This window comes from Aulostomus chinensis, chromosome 12 (assembly GCF_037954235.1).
Source record: "Aulostomus chinensis isolate RoL2024-O1b breed Wild chromosome 12, RoL_Achi_v1.0, whole genome shotgun sequence".
NCBI classification, from domain to species: domain Eukaryota; kingdom Metazoa; phylum Chordata; class Actinopteri; order Syngnathiformes; family Aulostomidae; genus Aulostomus; species Aulostomus chinensis.
Genome location: NC_141331.1, coordinates 16,001,691 through 16,020,143, shown reverse-complemented (window position 1 = coordinate 16,020,143; position 18,453 = coordinate 16,001,691). Strand labels below are relative to the sequence as shown.

Sequence of the window (18,453 nt, the reverse complement as noted above, 5' to 3'; positions counted from 1 at the left end):
CACCCCCGAGGCTTTTCAATACACACACACACACACACACACACACACACACACACACACACACACACACACACACACACACACACACACATACACATCCATGTATCAATTTACAGTACATACACACAGAGCTATGCCTATGACATCACAGTTACTTGTTTAAGTTACCGCCATGATGTGACATTGATTATGCGCGTTCTGTCCATTTGTACACCAGTGGTTTGTTTTTGTGTTTACATTCACGCTTGATTACATTCATTGACTTAGCGACGTGTGTAGCCGTGGCCATGTTTGTTTGTCAATGTTGTGTTTAGGATTATCTGTGGTTCTACCTCTAATGTCTGACCTTTCAGCCCCATCTTGTTGTAGAACTCCCATGGGGCTTTGCTGTACTTGCCGGTTCCTACTAAACACCACCTTCTATTTGACCCTGCACATCTAGCAGAGTGTCACTGCTGGAATGGACAGCTAACACTGCAGAGGTGAAATCTCTGTGGACATTGGGAAGTGCGAATAAATGAATCTTGAATTTAGACTAATTACAAAATGTGTTAGAAATACTGCAGGGGGCGTGAAGGTACTGCAGGCAGGAGGCAGCCTAATTTATAAATATAAAACATGAGCTTTAAAACTCCTATGACAGATATGTCTGACTGATGCTGTTTGCTTCTGCATGTTCACAATTTTCCAGTAAAATCATGAAGCTAGGGGTTTACTTTCTCTGGATATCGATTGACATTTGCATCAGCCAATAGTGCTAAATGCTCATGATAAAGCATAGCCAGCTGAACTGGCTACTTCTCAATAGCTCCCTGCTGATTTGAATGTGAATAACTGAATGGTGCAACCCTTCAGACTCTCCAAATGTTATCACACCAACTGGATCACATTAAGATCGTGAAACAAGTCACTTCTCCCGGGTTGTGTGACACTAAACAATTTATCTGCATTTTCATAGCCAATTCTTTCACACTGCCAGTCTATGGGTTGATGTCTCTAGGGGCTGCGGTGCATCACCTGACTGATGGGGGGCGGGGCACAAATTGGCACACACCCCTTCATGTGGTACTAGTAATTAGACGTTTTAATTTTTTAATGGGAAGAGAAAAGACAGGCAAATAAGTGACAAATGAAGAATGAACACAAGTACACAGGAATAATACTGGGAATTCATGGAATTCACAGTTGTTAAAGTAGAATTTCCAGTATTTCTTCCATGTTGTTGACTGGACTGTCGACAGACCATTTTTGTCGCTGAGGTTTTGCAACCTTCAAAAAGGAAGTTTTACAATTGTTTCACTTACCTTTTTTTCAGTGTTCATGACAGTTCAGATCTCCAATAAAACACCACACTTCTAACGATTTTCTGCTTTGAGCGACATTTCAATAATACAAACATGACACACACACATCAGCCATCACATACACACACACACACACACACACACCTCCCTGTGTCGATTTTTTAACAGGAATGTGTCATTTCCTTCCTTTAGTCTATTTTCCTTTAAAAATTCAATGATTTCACAGAAGCAGGCGGTGAGCAGGAACATAATTTTTTTCCTTTTTTTTTTTTTTTTTAGCAGGTTCCCATTTAATGAAGTAGTCCAATAAATAAGATAATAATCAAAGGAACTGTTTCCTGGTGCAGTGTTTGTACGTGTATATTTCTGGTCCCACAGAAAACTGCAGTGGTGCATTTAAATATCCAGTAGTTCCCATTAAACTGTGATAAACTGACCACATTTTCCCACGCTGACAAACACAGTTCAGATACATACTTGATTTTGACCTAGTCTTGTTTCTTTCACTCCACTCTGTCTGTCTGCTACCATGTGAAAAGTGTGCTAAAAGCATGCGGATGTGCTCGGCACAAGTCCTGGTCTATTATTTAAGTTGAGGATCATTTAAATAAACAGAGCATGGAGGAGGATGAAAGAAAGAGAGGCTAAATTCATTGAAGCATTGGATGGCTGCTGTGGTTGTAATTGACAAGGTGACTCACGAGGCTGCCTGCCTCTGTGTTTGTGTGTGTGCGTACGTGTGTGCCGTGCTGCTCCTGCTCTGTACTGTGAGTTGAAGAGTTGAAGGCTGCAGGTATATCTGACGAGCTGCTATACCAACTCCCTCAGCCACTGTCAGCAGGTTAGCCACAAACATGAGTCCTGATAAAAGATTAAAGCCGAGGTACTGACAAGGCTGGAACCATCAGGGGCCATTTAAGACCAATACCACAGGGCAGGGTAAAGGCCTTCCATCAATTAAAACCTTATTAGCCTAATCGTAATTAAATAAGCCAATGAGAGAGCCAGCTGAGTCTCAAACCTGCCGATCACCCACTGGCAGACAAACCACAAGCAGGGATTTACACTGACTGTGCTAGTAACTCCTTTTTTTTGTGCCACAAGAGACAAACAAGTTCTCTCAAGGAGTTTTCTGTGAGAACAAGCACTGATGCCATGTGACAACTCACATTAGACGGATTGATCTGTAGACCACTTCTATGTTCTCGAAGCTACAATCTTCATATACAGAAGTTCTTGATCCAGTGAACGTCCTGTTTCTTCATTTATATGCATCGTATTTAAATTCATTCAAACAACTCTGTTACATTCACTGCTACATTGCTTGACTTTCTCCTTTTGACAGAAATGACTGATTACTTCCATTGATGTCAACACTTCCTGCATATATGTTTCATATTATCAGCCTGTAATATAGTCGTCAAAATGACCTCTGTGACCTACACATCCAGTGGTAACTTTGACCACAGGGAATTCGGAAGTACCATGGCATCACTAAGAATGTCTGTACGTGGAGGTGGAGGGAGCAGTGGTGGGATTGTTACCGAGTGCAGTGCAGGAGACTCATTATGCTTTGTTAGCTGTCGCTGTTTCACAACCGTTTTTGACTGAGTGGATTCCACGCAGCTCCAGCAGAAGCTAGCTGTTAGCTTCCTTTCGGTGTGTTAGCGTCCTGTTTCTGTCAAAACTGGTTTAACCCAGTCCGTGATCTTTTCCAAAACCAATTGTTTTTGTGCCTAAAGCTAACCAGATCATATCAAAAATATGTTGTATAATTGGGTTGGCATAAACAACAGCTGTATGCTGAGTTGTTGGATGTCTTTCTGTTGCATCTTGCCACAGATTTACACACACAGTGATCTTGAATATTGTCGAGTGATAGGTGTTTGTCTCCAAGAAACGTCTGTAAATCTCAGGTGCATCACAAGGTGCGTTGCCAGCTCAGTGTGAATGACAGTGACAGGAAAAAGGAAGTGAGAGATGTGCAAGTCGACAGAAACAGAACAAAAACGGCATCCAGCTGGCTGACCTCTAACTCCGCCGCCTGATTGAGGGGGAAGCAGACTACTTTACTCTCTCCCAAGGGGCTTGAAAGTCACACTAGAAACTAAAACTTACATGAAGGAGAGAAAGAGTCCATCCTACTATTTCTGTCGTGACACTCCTCCTTTTATCTCTGCGCTCATCTATGTGATGTGACAGTGGTGTGATAGATGAGGAGTCATACGTTTGCAGTAGACTAATGGTGGAGGGAGTGGAGAACTTGCATGAGGCAGCGGCGGTGGTCTGCACTAACGGGGACACGGGTACAGAAAAAAGATCACTTCAGGAAGATATTCTGAGGTTTGGATTCCCTCAGGTGTTTCTCTCTCCTGGTCAATGGTCAACTCAGATTGTGTGTGTGTGTGTGTGTGTGTGTGTGTGTGTGTGTGTGTGTGTGTGTGTGTGTGTGTGTGTGTGTGTGTGTCTCTTAAGTTTCATTCTTATTGATCATTCATTGTTGGATTTTTTGACTCATGTCTGAGTGTAACTGACCAGACAGACCTTGATTTTCTCATTGTTTTATGAGATTCTTTTGTGTAGGAGAAACGTCTGGTAAATACTAACACACACACACACACATACACACTCACACACACTACTTTACACGCAAAGCCAGTACTGTTGCTGGATGAGGCAAACCAACATTTTGTCCCATTTGTCTGCATCTCGCTGCACTGACAGCTACAGGATGAGCAGTTGTCCAAACACCAGGAACAGCAGGACAGGAAATGGGAAATGTGTTTTGCAAGTAAAAGCTCACACACACACACACACACACCCACACATCCATGCAGTATATATAATTTAGAGCTATTAGCATAATATGCACAACGTTACAGAAGGTCATCAAACCACATTTTCTGACATTCACACAGTGACAGCAGATTAGACAGAAGGGCAGTGCGTGTGTGTGAGTGTGTGTGTGTGTGTGTTTGTGTGTGTGTGTGTAACCAACCTTATCTCTGATTGAAAATGTAATTGTGAGAATATGGTAATTTACTGTAAATGTGAGCGTCTGCATGATTTCATGATCAGTCACAAAGCTTCTACATCTTCGATGTGCATGGAGGATAATGACTGCAGCCCAACAGTTACTGCAGTTTGTTAAATGGAAGCAATATTTATGTGATTACAATATCATAATATTTTGGAATTCAGGTGATATAATATGACCTCTCAATAGGATCATTACCCACATCGTGCAAAGGAGAAATAATTATATAAGAACAATGCTGTGAAAAATAATTTAGAGATGGTAAATGCAGCTGCTGCTTATATTATCATCAAATAAAAGCTATTGAAACTCTCTCTGGTCACTAGCTACTGGATCTGTAGCTCTCTAGATCCATCAGTGGAGGTTAGCCAGCAGTTAGCGCTATGATGCTGCATTCAGCTGATGTCTTGACAGTCTGATTTGGGAAGTCCTTCTTCTGACTTTGTCGTGTTTATGACCTTTGAAGTTGCAATGTGGGAAAACACGGGCACCACAAAAACAGAGCTACAAGACAATAATAGCTGTTCCACTTTTTTATTAGCTTTAAAGTTAATTATTTTGTCTTGGGATGCGTCAGGTCCGATATTGTGCTCACGTACTTGTGCTCACCAAACGAATCCGGTTCCATTTTGCAGCAGTGTTCCTTTAACCTCAGCAGGTAAGCTGCAGATGAGGAGCAATGGCTGCAGTTTGGAAGCTTTTTTTTTTTTTAAGATGGAGGAAGATGAAAATAAAGCAGTTGTCAAACTTTGCTCTGCCATCATAAGGTGGAATGTTAAGATGTTAAATTTTCTTATCTAAGTAGCATCATTAGGGATCAGTGTGATGACAGACACGGATTAGCAATAACGAATACTGACTACAACGTGGAAAGATGGAGCAAATGGAAAGAACTCCAAATCCCAGCTTCTGTGATGGAGTTTGGAACAAAGATCACCAGGAAAACAGAGGGCGCAGCACTCCAGTAACGTCCAGGAGCTGACCGGCATGTCAATGACAAAGGGGATTCACGCGGCACAGGACAGAAATAGGTGGTGCCATCATGACGCTAACGCTTTAAGACTCAGGTCAGAAAAAAGTTCAGTCAGGACCACTTGAGTCAAAGAAAGCTTTCTTATAATGGCAGAAAGGGATAATTTGTGGTGTGGCTCTGTTCTGGGACCTCTCTGCCTTCTATGTGCATACATTGAAAGCCTGAGGCAGGGAGCGCAGCGGTAAATAAGACCCCCTACAGAACAGAGGAAGCATCAATGGCAGCAAAAATGACATTGACAAGTCAGAAAAACAAGCGGAGGAGGAGCTGGGGAGGAGGTGGGTTGCAAAGCAGGGAGTAGAGATAGCAGCCAACGTAGGCAGGCTAGAGCAGTTTAGACAGAGTGCCAAATTGATTATGAAGAAAGGAATTTGGTCATTTGACGTGGGCTTGAGTGACCTGTCAATCAGCTGATGTGAGCTTGACGAGGTGACCTGCCTTAGCTAACGCTGTGCTCAGTTGGTATCGGTGCATCACTGAGTTTGTCCCACATTTGCTTTTCTAACAGTACATTCATTGAAACGTTACCTTGCCTAGCTGGTTATCAGCATTAACGCTAATAAATAACTTTTATAGCTGATACAGCTTATTCTACACCAGTTAGCTTTAACGCCGTATTACACATCATCTGTGATTACAAAATTATACAAAATTATCAACATGAATCTTTGGTACTTAATGATCTCTAATGTGTTGAGAAACATTCTTCTGAGTTTTCCCATTCCATCCTCATTCTTCAGATGACTGCACTAGCATCATATTTGTTTATGTAACCACACAAAAATGATATCAGGTCATTTCTCATCTAGAGCCAGTCTAGTAGGAGGAAACATTAAAACATTAAAACAGTGTCTTTTCTAACTGAAGAAGAAATTACATCAGCAGCAATGTGCCCTCTTGATGTTCAGGGCTGGTTGGTAGAATGTCCCGTTTTATGCACATTAGCGCCGCCCTCTGGTGGTGGTGTCAGGAATAAACAGACAAGATACAACACAATAGTTTTTATGATTTGATTCAAATTAAATGCCTGGATATTTTAAATAAAGGACTCTTATTTAACGCATTAACTTCAAAAATACAGGTTTTTTTTGTGGATACTTTCAGTTTAAATGAATCAGCATCTTTGAGCCATCCCCCTCCCCCACGTACAATCATGTGTATCTATCTTCCTACGGTGTGTTTCATGATGTGATTAGTATTTATGCGTGTATTTGATCAGAGGTGATTGATTAAGACACGTTGCACCACACCAGTTTGACACACACACCCTCTTTCTTGCGCACGGCGTGCCACGTATCAACACAGTATATCTACAGCTTACGAGAGGTGTTATGGTTTATTTGGTACACAGTTTTTAGGTGTGATCTTTAGCTCCCAGCAGGTATCAGTCTAACGTGCAGACAGAGCGATTCACAGGAAGAAGCGACTAATTGCTCCAGGTGATAATAGCAGGATGGGGTGACCACCTTATCAAGTGAGAAACGTAACGGGAGGTGCGAAGTTAATCATTTGTCTCCATTGAATAGAGTTGAGAAAATGGGTGAGATAAAAAAAAAATAACAACAACAACCTGTATATCTGAAAAGCTGCTGTGTTGACAAACATCGCTGATGTAAACAAACCTGATTGGATTGCTGCCGTGCGGAGCGGCTAATTAATTTAGCATTGCGGTAGTGGTACAGTTTGAAATTGTTTATAGCTTCACTAAGAAGCTAACGTGTTGACCTGCATCTGAATGTTTAATTCCTTGGCCGCCTCGTCATGGTCACCCAATGGGCTGTCTATCCAGTAATCTACCGACTAGTTTACAGATCAGTCAAATAATCTACACAAATGATCTCTCTCCGAAAGTTAGTTAATTTAAGGTCATGTCATTCTAACAACTGTACGACAGAATGCAAACAAAGATTTCAATGGGCAGAAATGTTCCTTAGAGTTAAGTTGCATCTATTTTGAAGCTTTCCATCTTTGAAAACTTTTACAGAGAACCTCTTTTTCAAGTGACTCGGACTTCGCTGAAGCTGATTACCATGATCATGTGACTGAAACCTACTGTAACAAGAAGCGACATCATGTTCACAACATTTTTCTACTGATATTGAGCAAAAAAACATGTGTTATACTTAACTGAAGTGATTCAGAAATCCAAAAGGAGCCAAATTTGTCCATTTAAGATAGAAATGTGGACACATGGACGTTACCAGTTACTCAGGATCCCTAATGAGCTCACCTGGTTCCACCACTATGACTGACATCTTTCAAAGCTTCACAGTAGTAGAGTTGCTGTATCGGATCACATTCCGCCTCATGATGCGTTTCAAGAGCGTATTTGTAGTTTTTGTAGCATTCGCCACATATTTTCCCAATGTAGCTGCCTGTTTTTATACTACTTTTTATTCTTGTCGGCACAGCTCACCTCCCAGTGAACAAAACGAGCTGTACCGACTGTGATGCGAGGAATGTCTGTCATTATGAGCATCCTATGAGTTCACCGAGCGAAGGTTTGGCTTGTTTACATGCAGTTAAATATGTTAACAACTTACACCATTCAGCTAATCATTTCTGCATCTTTTTATTCCTTAAAAAGAAACACCCACTGTCTTTCTCTAAATTAATGACCTCATTTGTCAAGACGATGACCGAGGGTAGTTTTCAAGAGTTTACAAGTCTAGTTGCGGGGACTCTGATGACAAAAAAGCAGATTTTCCCTGAAAGAATACCAGATACTCTGCACAAGAGGATCTTAAATGATATTGACACACACACTGATGATTTCCCAGCGATAGTGACATTCATTAATCAGTAGCAACTGGAGCTCAATAGTTGCAGAGGTCATGGATGATGCACATACCTGGGTGAGAGCATGTGTGTATGTCTGTGTCATCAAATGCAACCTCCCCTAATATCTTCTCTCTGCACCCGTCCCCCTCCCCCTCCACCTGTCTTTCTCTCCCTTGCCCTCACCTCTCTGTCTCCCGCCTAGATGGTTTATAAGCCCTGGCTGTGTTCTCAGTACTTCCAGACCACCCAGATGCACTGCAGTAAGCGAATCCCCTGTGGTCGATACTGCCTGGAGGTGCAGCAGCGGTGCCCCTTCGTCCTGCCCGACAATGATGATCTCATTCACGGAGGCAGCCCCAGTTTTATATGTACAGGTACAAAAACAAGTCTCATAGTCTGTTTCTTATCTGCTTATTTTGCTCCATATTTGAGGTAATACTTCACCCAAATTTAGCCTTTCAAGAACTTACAAATGGATGCGGATGCTGCGTAACTTCTTCATGACTCCAGAATGCAAAAAAAGGCAGCCGCGTTTAGTTGGCTTGAAGCCAATAGCATTTTATTACTACAAATAACTGTAAAACTGCCCAAAAATAGCTGAACATTCTCAAGCTCATCATCTGGTCTAACCCATATCTTCTTTACCAAAGCAAATGAACTCCAACCCTCCAATTCTGTGTTTGCTCATGATGGCATCGAGCACGATGAGCCTGCGTATTCACTTGAACCATTTCACAAATCAAGGTTTTCGTACAGTTTTGCTGTTTTTTGCTGTCACAAGTTTCGATTAGCTTTCAAGCTAACTTTACGTGACTGGTTCTATCTGCATTCTGGAGTCACAAAGAAATAACGCAGGGATAAAAACCTTATTTGTGGGTACTTGACAGGCATAATACTTTTTTGAGGGGTGAAGCATCTCTTTAAGATAAGCATCAGTACAATACATGTAGCATTACTGTGATTAATTGAGAGATAAAAGAGTGTTAATGCCCCAAATTCAGAGTTGTATGCTTCTGGAGCATCTGCTTCTTCGTGTGGATCCAGCCACTGGCCCTGTAGTGCTGAATAATACAATGAGTGAGCATGTCAAGAGTGATGTCTTGCTCAACAATACAAGCAGTGATGCAGAAAACACTTTACAGTTACAGGACGTTCTGTCTAATCACCGGGGATACACCACAACAACAACTGCTCACAATTATTCACAGCAGCGAGAGGCAGCTGCACCGTGGAGCTCTGTGACAAATGAGGCTCTTTCTGTGCTGAGCAGCACTTTGTATTTAACAACAATCTCAGTCCTGAATAATAGTTTGACTTGTTGAGACCAGCTTTACGTCTCCACACACGAGGACTAGGAGTCGCTGTCCTCCCCATCGTTCATTCGCCCACCAGCAGTCAGTGACGTATGAATGCTTCCCTCTGGTGGTCATGTAGAGCTCTAACAAGAGAAAAAGCACAAAATATTCCAAATGAACGTTATCACCCCTCCTCTTTAAAAGTGCCTGACCCTCTGAGGGCATTCTGGCTTCCAGCGGTTTTCCATTACGACCCTCTTGTTTTAATTCATTCAGTGAGTTCAAATCTCCATTTATTTGCCGCAGCAAATAGATTTAAAAAAAAAAAAAAGAAGAAATACATCTATTTCTTAGGGGTGTAATGGCTCAGAGGTAGAGTGGCCGTCTAGCAACTGAAGGGTTGTCGGTTCGATCCTCACTTCCCCTGGTGTCCTTGAGCAAGATACTGAACCCCTAAGTGCTCCTGATGGACTGGCGACCTGTCCAGGGTGAACCCCGCCTCACACCCAATGTCAGCTGGGATAGCCTCCAGCCCCCCCCCCCTTTATGTATAGGCAGTATAGAAAATGGATGATGGATGGATGGACTTCTGTTTCTTTTCTATAGTTACGATACAGAATGTGCATGAATGATGAGTGGAATTATTTAACAGGCGGAGACGTCTGCGATTAAAAAAAACACCACTCCAAAAGAATGATGGTTTCCCTCTATTTCTATACAGTGGGGTTAACTCTTGAAGTCACTCATTTGCATGAGTCCTCTTTTATGTATGGCTGTGTTTTATTTGAATGAAACCAGCGTGTTGGTGAGTTGAGGTGTACTTACGTCTCAACTGGTACAAAAGAAAAAGCCAAAACTGAGGAGAACTCCTGACCTAAAGGTCTGAACTGTGTGCAACCGTCATCAACATGTGGACCAGTGCGATCATCAATAAAACACAGAACTTTTCATTACCGGCACAATAAAACATTAAGGTTTTTTTGCTGTTTCCACCTCCCTGTAAGATATAATGACACATTTACTGCACATAGTGAGCGTACAACGTGTCAGTGGCAGTATTGGCTGTGTGAAATGCATGAGAAAGCACAATTTTTGTGGATACGCTCAGGAAAATGACAAGCCAAAGAGGGGCAAATTACCAATAAGCTTCAATTTTGGACACATTTTAATTGAAAACACAACGCATTAATCAGAAGAGGCTTTAGCTAAATAAAAACTGCTATATCCTGCAAGATTCATCCTTGGGGTTTTTGTAGCATTGTTTTAAAGACAGTTGCGCCGTGTAGCAGGACGCTGGATGAAGAGTCCTTCTATGCTCCTCTTCCAGGTCAGCATACCAGATAATGAAAGTACAAAATAACTTCAACATAGGTTCAATATACAAGGCAGCACACACACACCTCATAAAGAGAGAGAGAGAAGGAGAGAGGGAGAGAGAAGCACCTTTCTTTCATGTTGACAGAAGAAAATCAGAAATATGAATATATCTTTTCATTTTTTTCCCTTCAGGTTATCACTTCTGACTGTGTTTTAAGTTTTTGTTTTTCACATTAGTCTACAGGCAAGAGAGGCGCTCTGTCATCTCGGAGCCTCGCAGCTCTTGATTTTGTCATCTCAAAAACAAAGTCTGTCATCTCAAAAAGAAAGTCTGTCATCTCAAAAAGAAAGTCTGTCATCTCAAAAACAAAGTCTGTCATCTCAAAAAGAAAGTCTGTCATATCAAAAACAAAGTCTGTCATCTCAAAAAGAAAGTCTGTCATATCAAAAACAAAGTCTGTCATCTCAAAAGCTATTCAGCGTCTCATCTGTCATCTCAGTCAGACCCTCAGACTCCGCGCTGCACTTCCTGAGGCAACAGTCGCGCGCTCAGCCAGTTGGACGTATGAATGGTTGCCGAGTAACAGATGAATCGCATTTGTAGCTGGATAAGAAGACAATAAGCAGGATATTCTGTCAATTATTGAAAAATTATTCAAATCAATCATTTAGAATTTTTGCTTAGAAACATTTATTGCCAAACACTTTAATTATGTTAGTCACTCTAGTTTTTGATGCCCCCTGTGGCTCATTATCTGGTTGTTGGAAAAGTCGTTCAAAAGAAAATATATTAATTTAAAAAAGGCTTAATATTTATTATTTATAATTTCATATTTTCCTCTAACAGCTCGACACTGTAGTTTTTTTTCTGACTGTAGACAACTGCCACTCACACAAGGCTACAGAGCACATTAGTTGGAGTATTTTCAGCCTTGGATAAGTCCAGATGCTGGTGGTTATTTACAGCAGCAGAACTGTGATAACAGGAACAGAAGAGACTAAAATAAACTGAGCCGGTCACATTGTGAGAGATGATGTCACCCAGTCTATGATGCTGTTTCATAGTTTTTGGAGAAGTCTGACTGTGTTGTGGCCCAGTAGATTAAACAAGGCAAACATCACCGTTAGAAGGATTAATTCAGTAGTTGTGGTTCTTTCGTGATATTTATGAACCGTGAGAAATGGAGGTGAGGCAGGTTTAGTGGCTGTTTTTGATGATCAAGTTGCTTTTCCTGCTAGATTCTTTTTTCAGCAGCTGATGTAGTGAGCAGCAGCCAGTCAGCCTCTGTCGCTGCTCCAACTGACACAAAAGAACTTCTTTATTGTGTCAGGTAATCCACCTAGAGAGGCTACCTGACGCAACAGCCTCACTTTTCTTCATTTATTAAAATAGTCAATCACCATAGCAACCGCTTGCAAACATCTCACAGCGTTACAACAGCAGGGTGGAGTGGGTGGATGTGTGTGTGTGTGTGTGTGTGTGTGTGTGTGTGTGTGTGTGTGTGTGTGTGTGTGTGTGTGTGTGTGTGTGTGTGTGTGTGTGAGTGTGTGAAGTTAGTAGTGAGCTGTCCATGGTGCATGGTGCTTGTTTGTTGTAATATCTTCTGTGACTGAAAGGAATTGTTTGGTTTATTTCTATGTCCAGTGTGACAAAGTGTCAAATGGGTGAGATGAGCTGCTGTCTGTGGTTGCAGCTCAGGTGCTTCTGTGTGTGTGTGTGTGTGTGTGTGTGTGTGTGTGTGTGTGTGTGTGTGTGTGTGTGTGTTGCAGCTCTGCAGTGACTTAAGTCCAAGTCTTGAATACGTTGCTTGACTATTTACAGCCCAGATACAGTTTGTGTTTTAGATAATCTGGTCAAGATGGGGGGGGGGGGGATTGGTCAGCCACTCACACACTTATTGTTACACCAACACACTGACTGGTGTTTTTGGAGTGTGAAAGCTGGCTGGCACTTTAAAACAGTGTGAGTGAAATACTCTGCACCTCTAACCGCTTCTGTCTCTACTCTTTTAAAAAATAAAACCAAACACCACAGGGTTGTTGGAGGACTATCCGTCAGGTGTGGACCCAGAAGCAGAGTGCTGTGACGTGCGGTGGGACTTGAAAGTGGACAACCGCTCCTTGGGGACCCTGAAAAGAACTCACCCGCCATGCCAGCACCGTACCTCCCTCAGTTCCTCAGCAGCATGCAGACTGTGTAACAGCCGGCTCAAACTCTGCCTGCTGGTCCTCGTCCTCCTACACACTGTTGCCAGCCTCACTGCATCCCACAATGCAACAGGACTGGGCCTCCCCGCCATCACGCCTCTGGAGGAGAGCCCTGCCAACGAGGAGTGATAGTGTTGCCAGGAGGAGGTGAGGTTGTTGAGGTTGGGGAGGAGGAGGGAGGGATTCCCCTCACCATGGCAACCGCTGTGGAAAGATACAGCCACGGTTGTGTGAACGGCTGGAGCTGTGTGCCTGTGGACATTCTGCAACACTTTATCTGGCAAAAGGAAGATGTTGGATGCTTTGAGAAGAAAGAGACACACAAATCAATCAAAACAAATAAATAAGGAAAAAAGACATATTGAGGGACTAGTTTGGGTCCCTAAGGTAGGAAAGGGGGGACAATGCCACAGCCTTTGTTGAGTGGGAAGCTCAGCTTCCTCATGGCTGAGTTTCTCTCACTACGCTTTTTTACACTGTGTTCCAATTCTTGGTTTCTGTTGCACTGGCTGACTATTGAATAACATAATCATATCCTCCTTCTAATGTTCATCGTTTGTGTTTGTTTCCGGGTCTCTCATGCAGGAGGAAAATGTTTTCTCTGGAGAAGGAAAGATAATGTGTAAAAATTTAATTAGAGTGCAAGTGTGTGTGTGTGTGTGTGTGTGTGTGTGTGTGTGTGTTACTATATTTAATGGGACTGAAAAAGTCCACTAATTCAAACATTAGAGTGGAGTTGGGTTTGAGTCTGGCATTCTACTGTAAGGGTTTCCTTTAAGGTGCCAGTTCCCATAGATATATTAATACAAGCACGTGTGTGTGTGTGTGTGTGTGTGTGTGTGTGTGTGTGTGTGTGTGTGTGTGTGTGTGTGTGTGTGTGTTGCTAACATGTAAAAGTAGGCCTGCCTGTGCTGTTAGGGTGTAACGATGACGTTTTTATGGAAGCGCCCCAGATGTTTCTTCGCCCTGCCATGTTGGATTGTTCATCACGGCCCCTGAGACCCTCAGCAGGTTCTGAATGTGGTAGCAGGCTGATGCCTTCAGTGTTAAACACAGGTTTATGACCTTTGTTTTGTGAGATGATATCAAATAAACACGGTTTTTGGAAATTTAGTTCACTGGCGTCAGTTTAAAGCTAGCAAGCAGCTACGATTTTAAAATCAAACTTTGAGGCTTATTTTGTTATCTGTCATGATTAATAAAGATAATGTTCTCTCTTGGCCAGAAAGGGCAGAGTAGTCAGATGCAGGATTTTAGTAACAGTTTCATTCACTCATGTTCACTTTTTTTTTTTTTTTGCTCCCTTGCTTGTTTAAACTCACTCTGAGTGTGTTTGATGCCTGTTTCTCAGCTGGTGAGTTCAATGTCATCAAAACTTAGGGTCTGAAATAAGACCTACGTTCCACTTTTAGCTTCAGGAGAGCTGTGGCGGGGCTGAGCCTCTTGATCAAAATCAGAAGAAAAAGAAAGCTTCTTTTAAAAAGCACACATTTGGAGGGTTATTTGGGACAAACATGGGGATTTTTTTCTCTTTTTTTTTGCATGTTAACAATAAGTTTGAGATGTCAAATATCATATCAAAATGTAGAGATGATATACCTTTTTGGAAAATTTGTACAAGAGAATGTAGGATATTATAGAAATCGTTACTTTAACTTATCAATAATTTCATTTAAAAATATCCTGTTTATTCCCCACATTTTTACTTAAACAGTATTTTGACTGTTCTCAACAATTTGATTTAAAGAAAACAATCTTCCATTCTCGTCTTTATTTTTTCGTCTAATCCCAAAGGCCAAATACTCGTCTTCTTTTTATATTTTCATCTTCATAACCATTTTTTTTTTAAAATCCTGTAGCATGTCACCTGTGTTCCATGACATGTGACGAACGATGATGATGATGTTAGCGTTAGCGGTCGTGTGTGAAGATTAACGATTAGATGTCACTGATGTGCGTTGATGCCAAAGAGAGTTTGACTGGGGACGAATGATCCGTGGGGTAAAACCACTGCGCAGAGAGGGTCCATTTTTAAACTTTGTTAAAATAGAAACTTTCTCTATTAGTTGGCTAAAAAAGAAAAGCTTAAAAAAAAAAGAACATTTAGGGGATAATTTATCTCACAGAACAAAACATAAAACTGTTTTAACCAAAGATGTTATTGGAGGCATTTAAATGGAACCTCATTCAGAATCTGGCTCCGTAATCTTAGCTGACATTGGGATTTAAACACTGGACTGATACATATGTTTTTATCACTGTTGCTCCAGCTGTAAAAACTTATCTTTATATTCTTTTTTCAACAAAGGTACCAACGAGTCAAAGAGGCATATATATATATATATATATATATATATATATATATATATATATATATATATAAATATATATATGTATGATCCAGTTACAGTTTCTGTTCAATCCAAATGTATATTTCATTTATTATGAGCATGCATCTTGTATTTTTCTCCTCAAAACATCAAACTAATGTCTCATTAAGTAAAGGGCTTATTAATATATACAGTTCAAACGTTATTATCGCGTTGTCACCTTCAATTAAACACATACATATCCAGCTAGTGGGCGAAGATGAAGAGTTAACAACATTGCTTATTTCCTGTTTTCACTCATACCTGCCTGCAGAGCAGACAAACGCAGAGAGAGGAGCATGTCATCGTCTGTGTGAGCAAAGTCATCGAAGTCAGCTGACACCGCATTTATTTTATAAATGTTGACCAGCGTGTGAACAGAAAGGAATGATGTGACCTCAAGGGCTGACCTATTCTTCACTTTCTGTGTTTCCTCGTTTAATTATTGTTTCTTCCTTGATGAACTACGCTGGCACATCAGGTACATGAAGATGAATGCATTTTACTCCACCCAGTATGTTGGTTACTTAAATGAGATGTCCAATCCAATATCTGATGTCAACCATTATATTATAAATCTTATATAATGATTTCTCTATGATAGTTATATTGCTCCATTTTGACACATTTAGACCCCGCCCCTCCACTAGAGATTCTCTTGCATGAAATACCACCAGAGTCACTCAGCACAGCACACCCATGCCCATCTATGACTGCATTCAGCACTAGACAAACGCTGCTAATCTTTAGGCAACCAGTAGATGGTGATGTTTCTCTTCTTTTATATTGCTACTGCTGCTGAACCATACAAAGATAGAAGTAACAGGAGAAGAAGCAGTGATGGATCTGTGTGAGAAAGAGTGCGTGCTTACGCGGAGCATGTATTTGCATACATGCATGTTTGCTGGTGTGTGTTTTTTTCTGGTAGTGCTGTCAATAATTTATGAAGACCCAGAGGGTACATGGAGAAGGGGGGGAAATCAACTAAAAATATGTACTTTTTAAAATTCCCTAAAAGTTATGGATTTTGCCAAAAGGGCAAATGCCAGTTTGACAACAGTGCTGCTGCCAGCTTTGGGCTGGATATGTCAGTGGAAACGCCACAGGATAAAACTGACAGAACAACAGACAAAATGACAGAAGAATGTAGCCTGGAGTCTGAAGTAGCCTCATCAACTCCCTTGAAAAGTTGCAGCATATTCACCCAAATGCTGGGCGCTAACGGGTCAATAGGTTGACCCTCACGTCTGTTGGAGTGCAAATTCTTTGAGGTTTGACAGCTTGGAAAAGTTATGAAAGGTTGATAGAGGAGGATTCGGCAAGTTTTCTTCATTGGAGACATCCATTATTAAATTTGAGCTAATAAATTTCAATTCACAGCTAATAAACTCAATCGGAGTGAGGAACTCCCTTAGCGTTAAGTGCTGTTCAAGCACCGTGCTTACTGGCAAGCACAGGTTTGATGTCTTCATATTTAAGGTTGATCCTAAAATCGTTCCCCACAGATGTGTGCGCTCCATAGTTGTGATGTCAGAACAGCATTGTGATGTATGAAACGTTTTGTGGGCTCCTGCAGAGGGGTTAAGGCGTCAGGGTTTTTCCCCAATTATGGATTTTTCCTTTTTCTCCATGTCACCTGCAGGGTCTGTACTAATTTCTGTGCGTTATCTTGAGAGCTTGTTAGCATTGCCACAACCTCTGGGGCTACAGGACAGGTGAGGGACACACCTGGTCTGTCTTCAGCTGGCCTAAAGCTGCACGAACAGCACAATGAGAGCGTTCTATTGGTCTTGTACACTGCGTGATGACTGCATCAGCACCACATGACCCAATAGTTTCCCCGCACCTGCCCTATAAAATACTTGGAGACCTGCAGTAGAAAATGGTGCCAAAGCATTCCTTGTATAGAGTAAAACTATCTTAAATATGATAAGACTCATATGATCAAACGATAGGGAAACAGGAGGAAACACGGGGTCAGTCAGTGTCACTTGAACGCGGGCTTGCGCCTCATGAGTATCAAGCAAACCTCACCAGAAGCACATTTGAAGATGTGGTTTCAGTCTGCCTGTCATGTCAGCCGTCACGCTGTGATGTAAATGCCATCACATGCTAAGCGCTTCATCCAATGAAACTGCAAGTCAAGCAAAGGTCACGTCCAGTGTGTTGTCGCTGTGGCTGCATGGGTGTGAATGCTGTGCACACGCGTTGTTCCTCACTTTTCCCTTTAAACTTTTTTTTTTTTTTTTGCACAAAGGTTAGACATTTTTATGTGTGCAAGGTTCCAAACAACAATAGACAATAGAATTAGATTTGATTGATGTTAATCTCTAATTTGTTGGTATGCAGGCATGCACGCAACAGTTACTCTGCTGTGATTTGTGTGTTTTTATTTGTCTTACATTTTCTATTTTTTTTTTTATTTTGAAAGTTTTCTGCATCACAATAAGAAGACACTGTTAGATTCAGTCTCCGACAATGGTCTGTAGCAGTTGTAGGGTATGGTCATTCCATAACACACCAACCTACAAGTATTGTTTCTCACCCTTGCACATATTTATGCCTCTTGAACCCCACCCAACCCCCCTCCCCCCACGTTGCACCCATAACCAGATCCCCCCCCCCCCTTCACTCCTCAGCCTCTCTCTACTCTCATCATAGCTCTGTTCTCTCTCCTGTGGATCTATGCAGAAGCCCATTCTTTATTTTGGTTGTAAATATGTTTCCCTAGTATGCTGAACAATGTATGTCTTTACGTCCGGTTTTCCTTGTGTATTCTGAATTTGAGTCATGATGTTACTTTTTCTCCTTTTCTGTTTTTATTTGGAGCGTCTGAAATCATCGATGTTGAAGAGAATGTGGTGAGGTTGAACCAATAGACTCGTCCTCAGCTTCGCAACCTTGTTGTGAAAGGTTGTGGCTCTGTGTGTGAAAGATTTATGACTCTAGAAATGAAAAAGGTTCAAAGGCATATAGAAGTATCATTATGATTATTCTGATTACTATTATACTACCAGTATATTGTAATATGATAGATGCTTTAGTTCAAGTAACTTCTTTAATTTTTTTACAAACAAATTTGATGAAATGATTTATAAAACAGTCTCAC

The 18,453-nt window shown here is 41.4% G+C and overlaps 1 protein-coding gene across 1 annotated transcript in view; it reads left to right on the top strand.

Moving 5' to 3' along the window:
• The window catches only part of nalf1b (NALCN channel auxiliary factor 1b), an 84,148-nt gene extending 68,851 nt beyond the window's left edge, over window positions 1-15,297 (top strand). Inside the window, exons 2-3 of the mRNA XM_086220499.1 lie at window positions 8,358-8,529; window positions 12,803-15,297. Of these exons, the coding sequence (XP_086076625.1) occupies window positions 8,358-8,529; window positions 12,803-13,104 (474 nt within the window). The 3' untranslated portion in view covers window positions 13,105-15,297. The remainder of the gene's footprint in view (window positions 1-8,357; window positions 8,530-12,802) is intronic.
• Window positions 15,298-18,453: the final 3,156 nt, after the last annotated feature.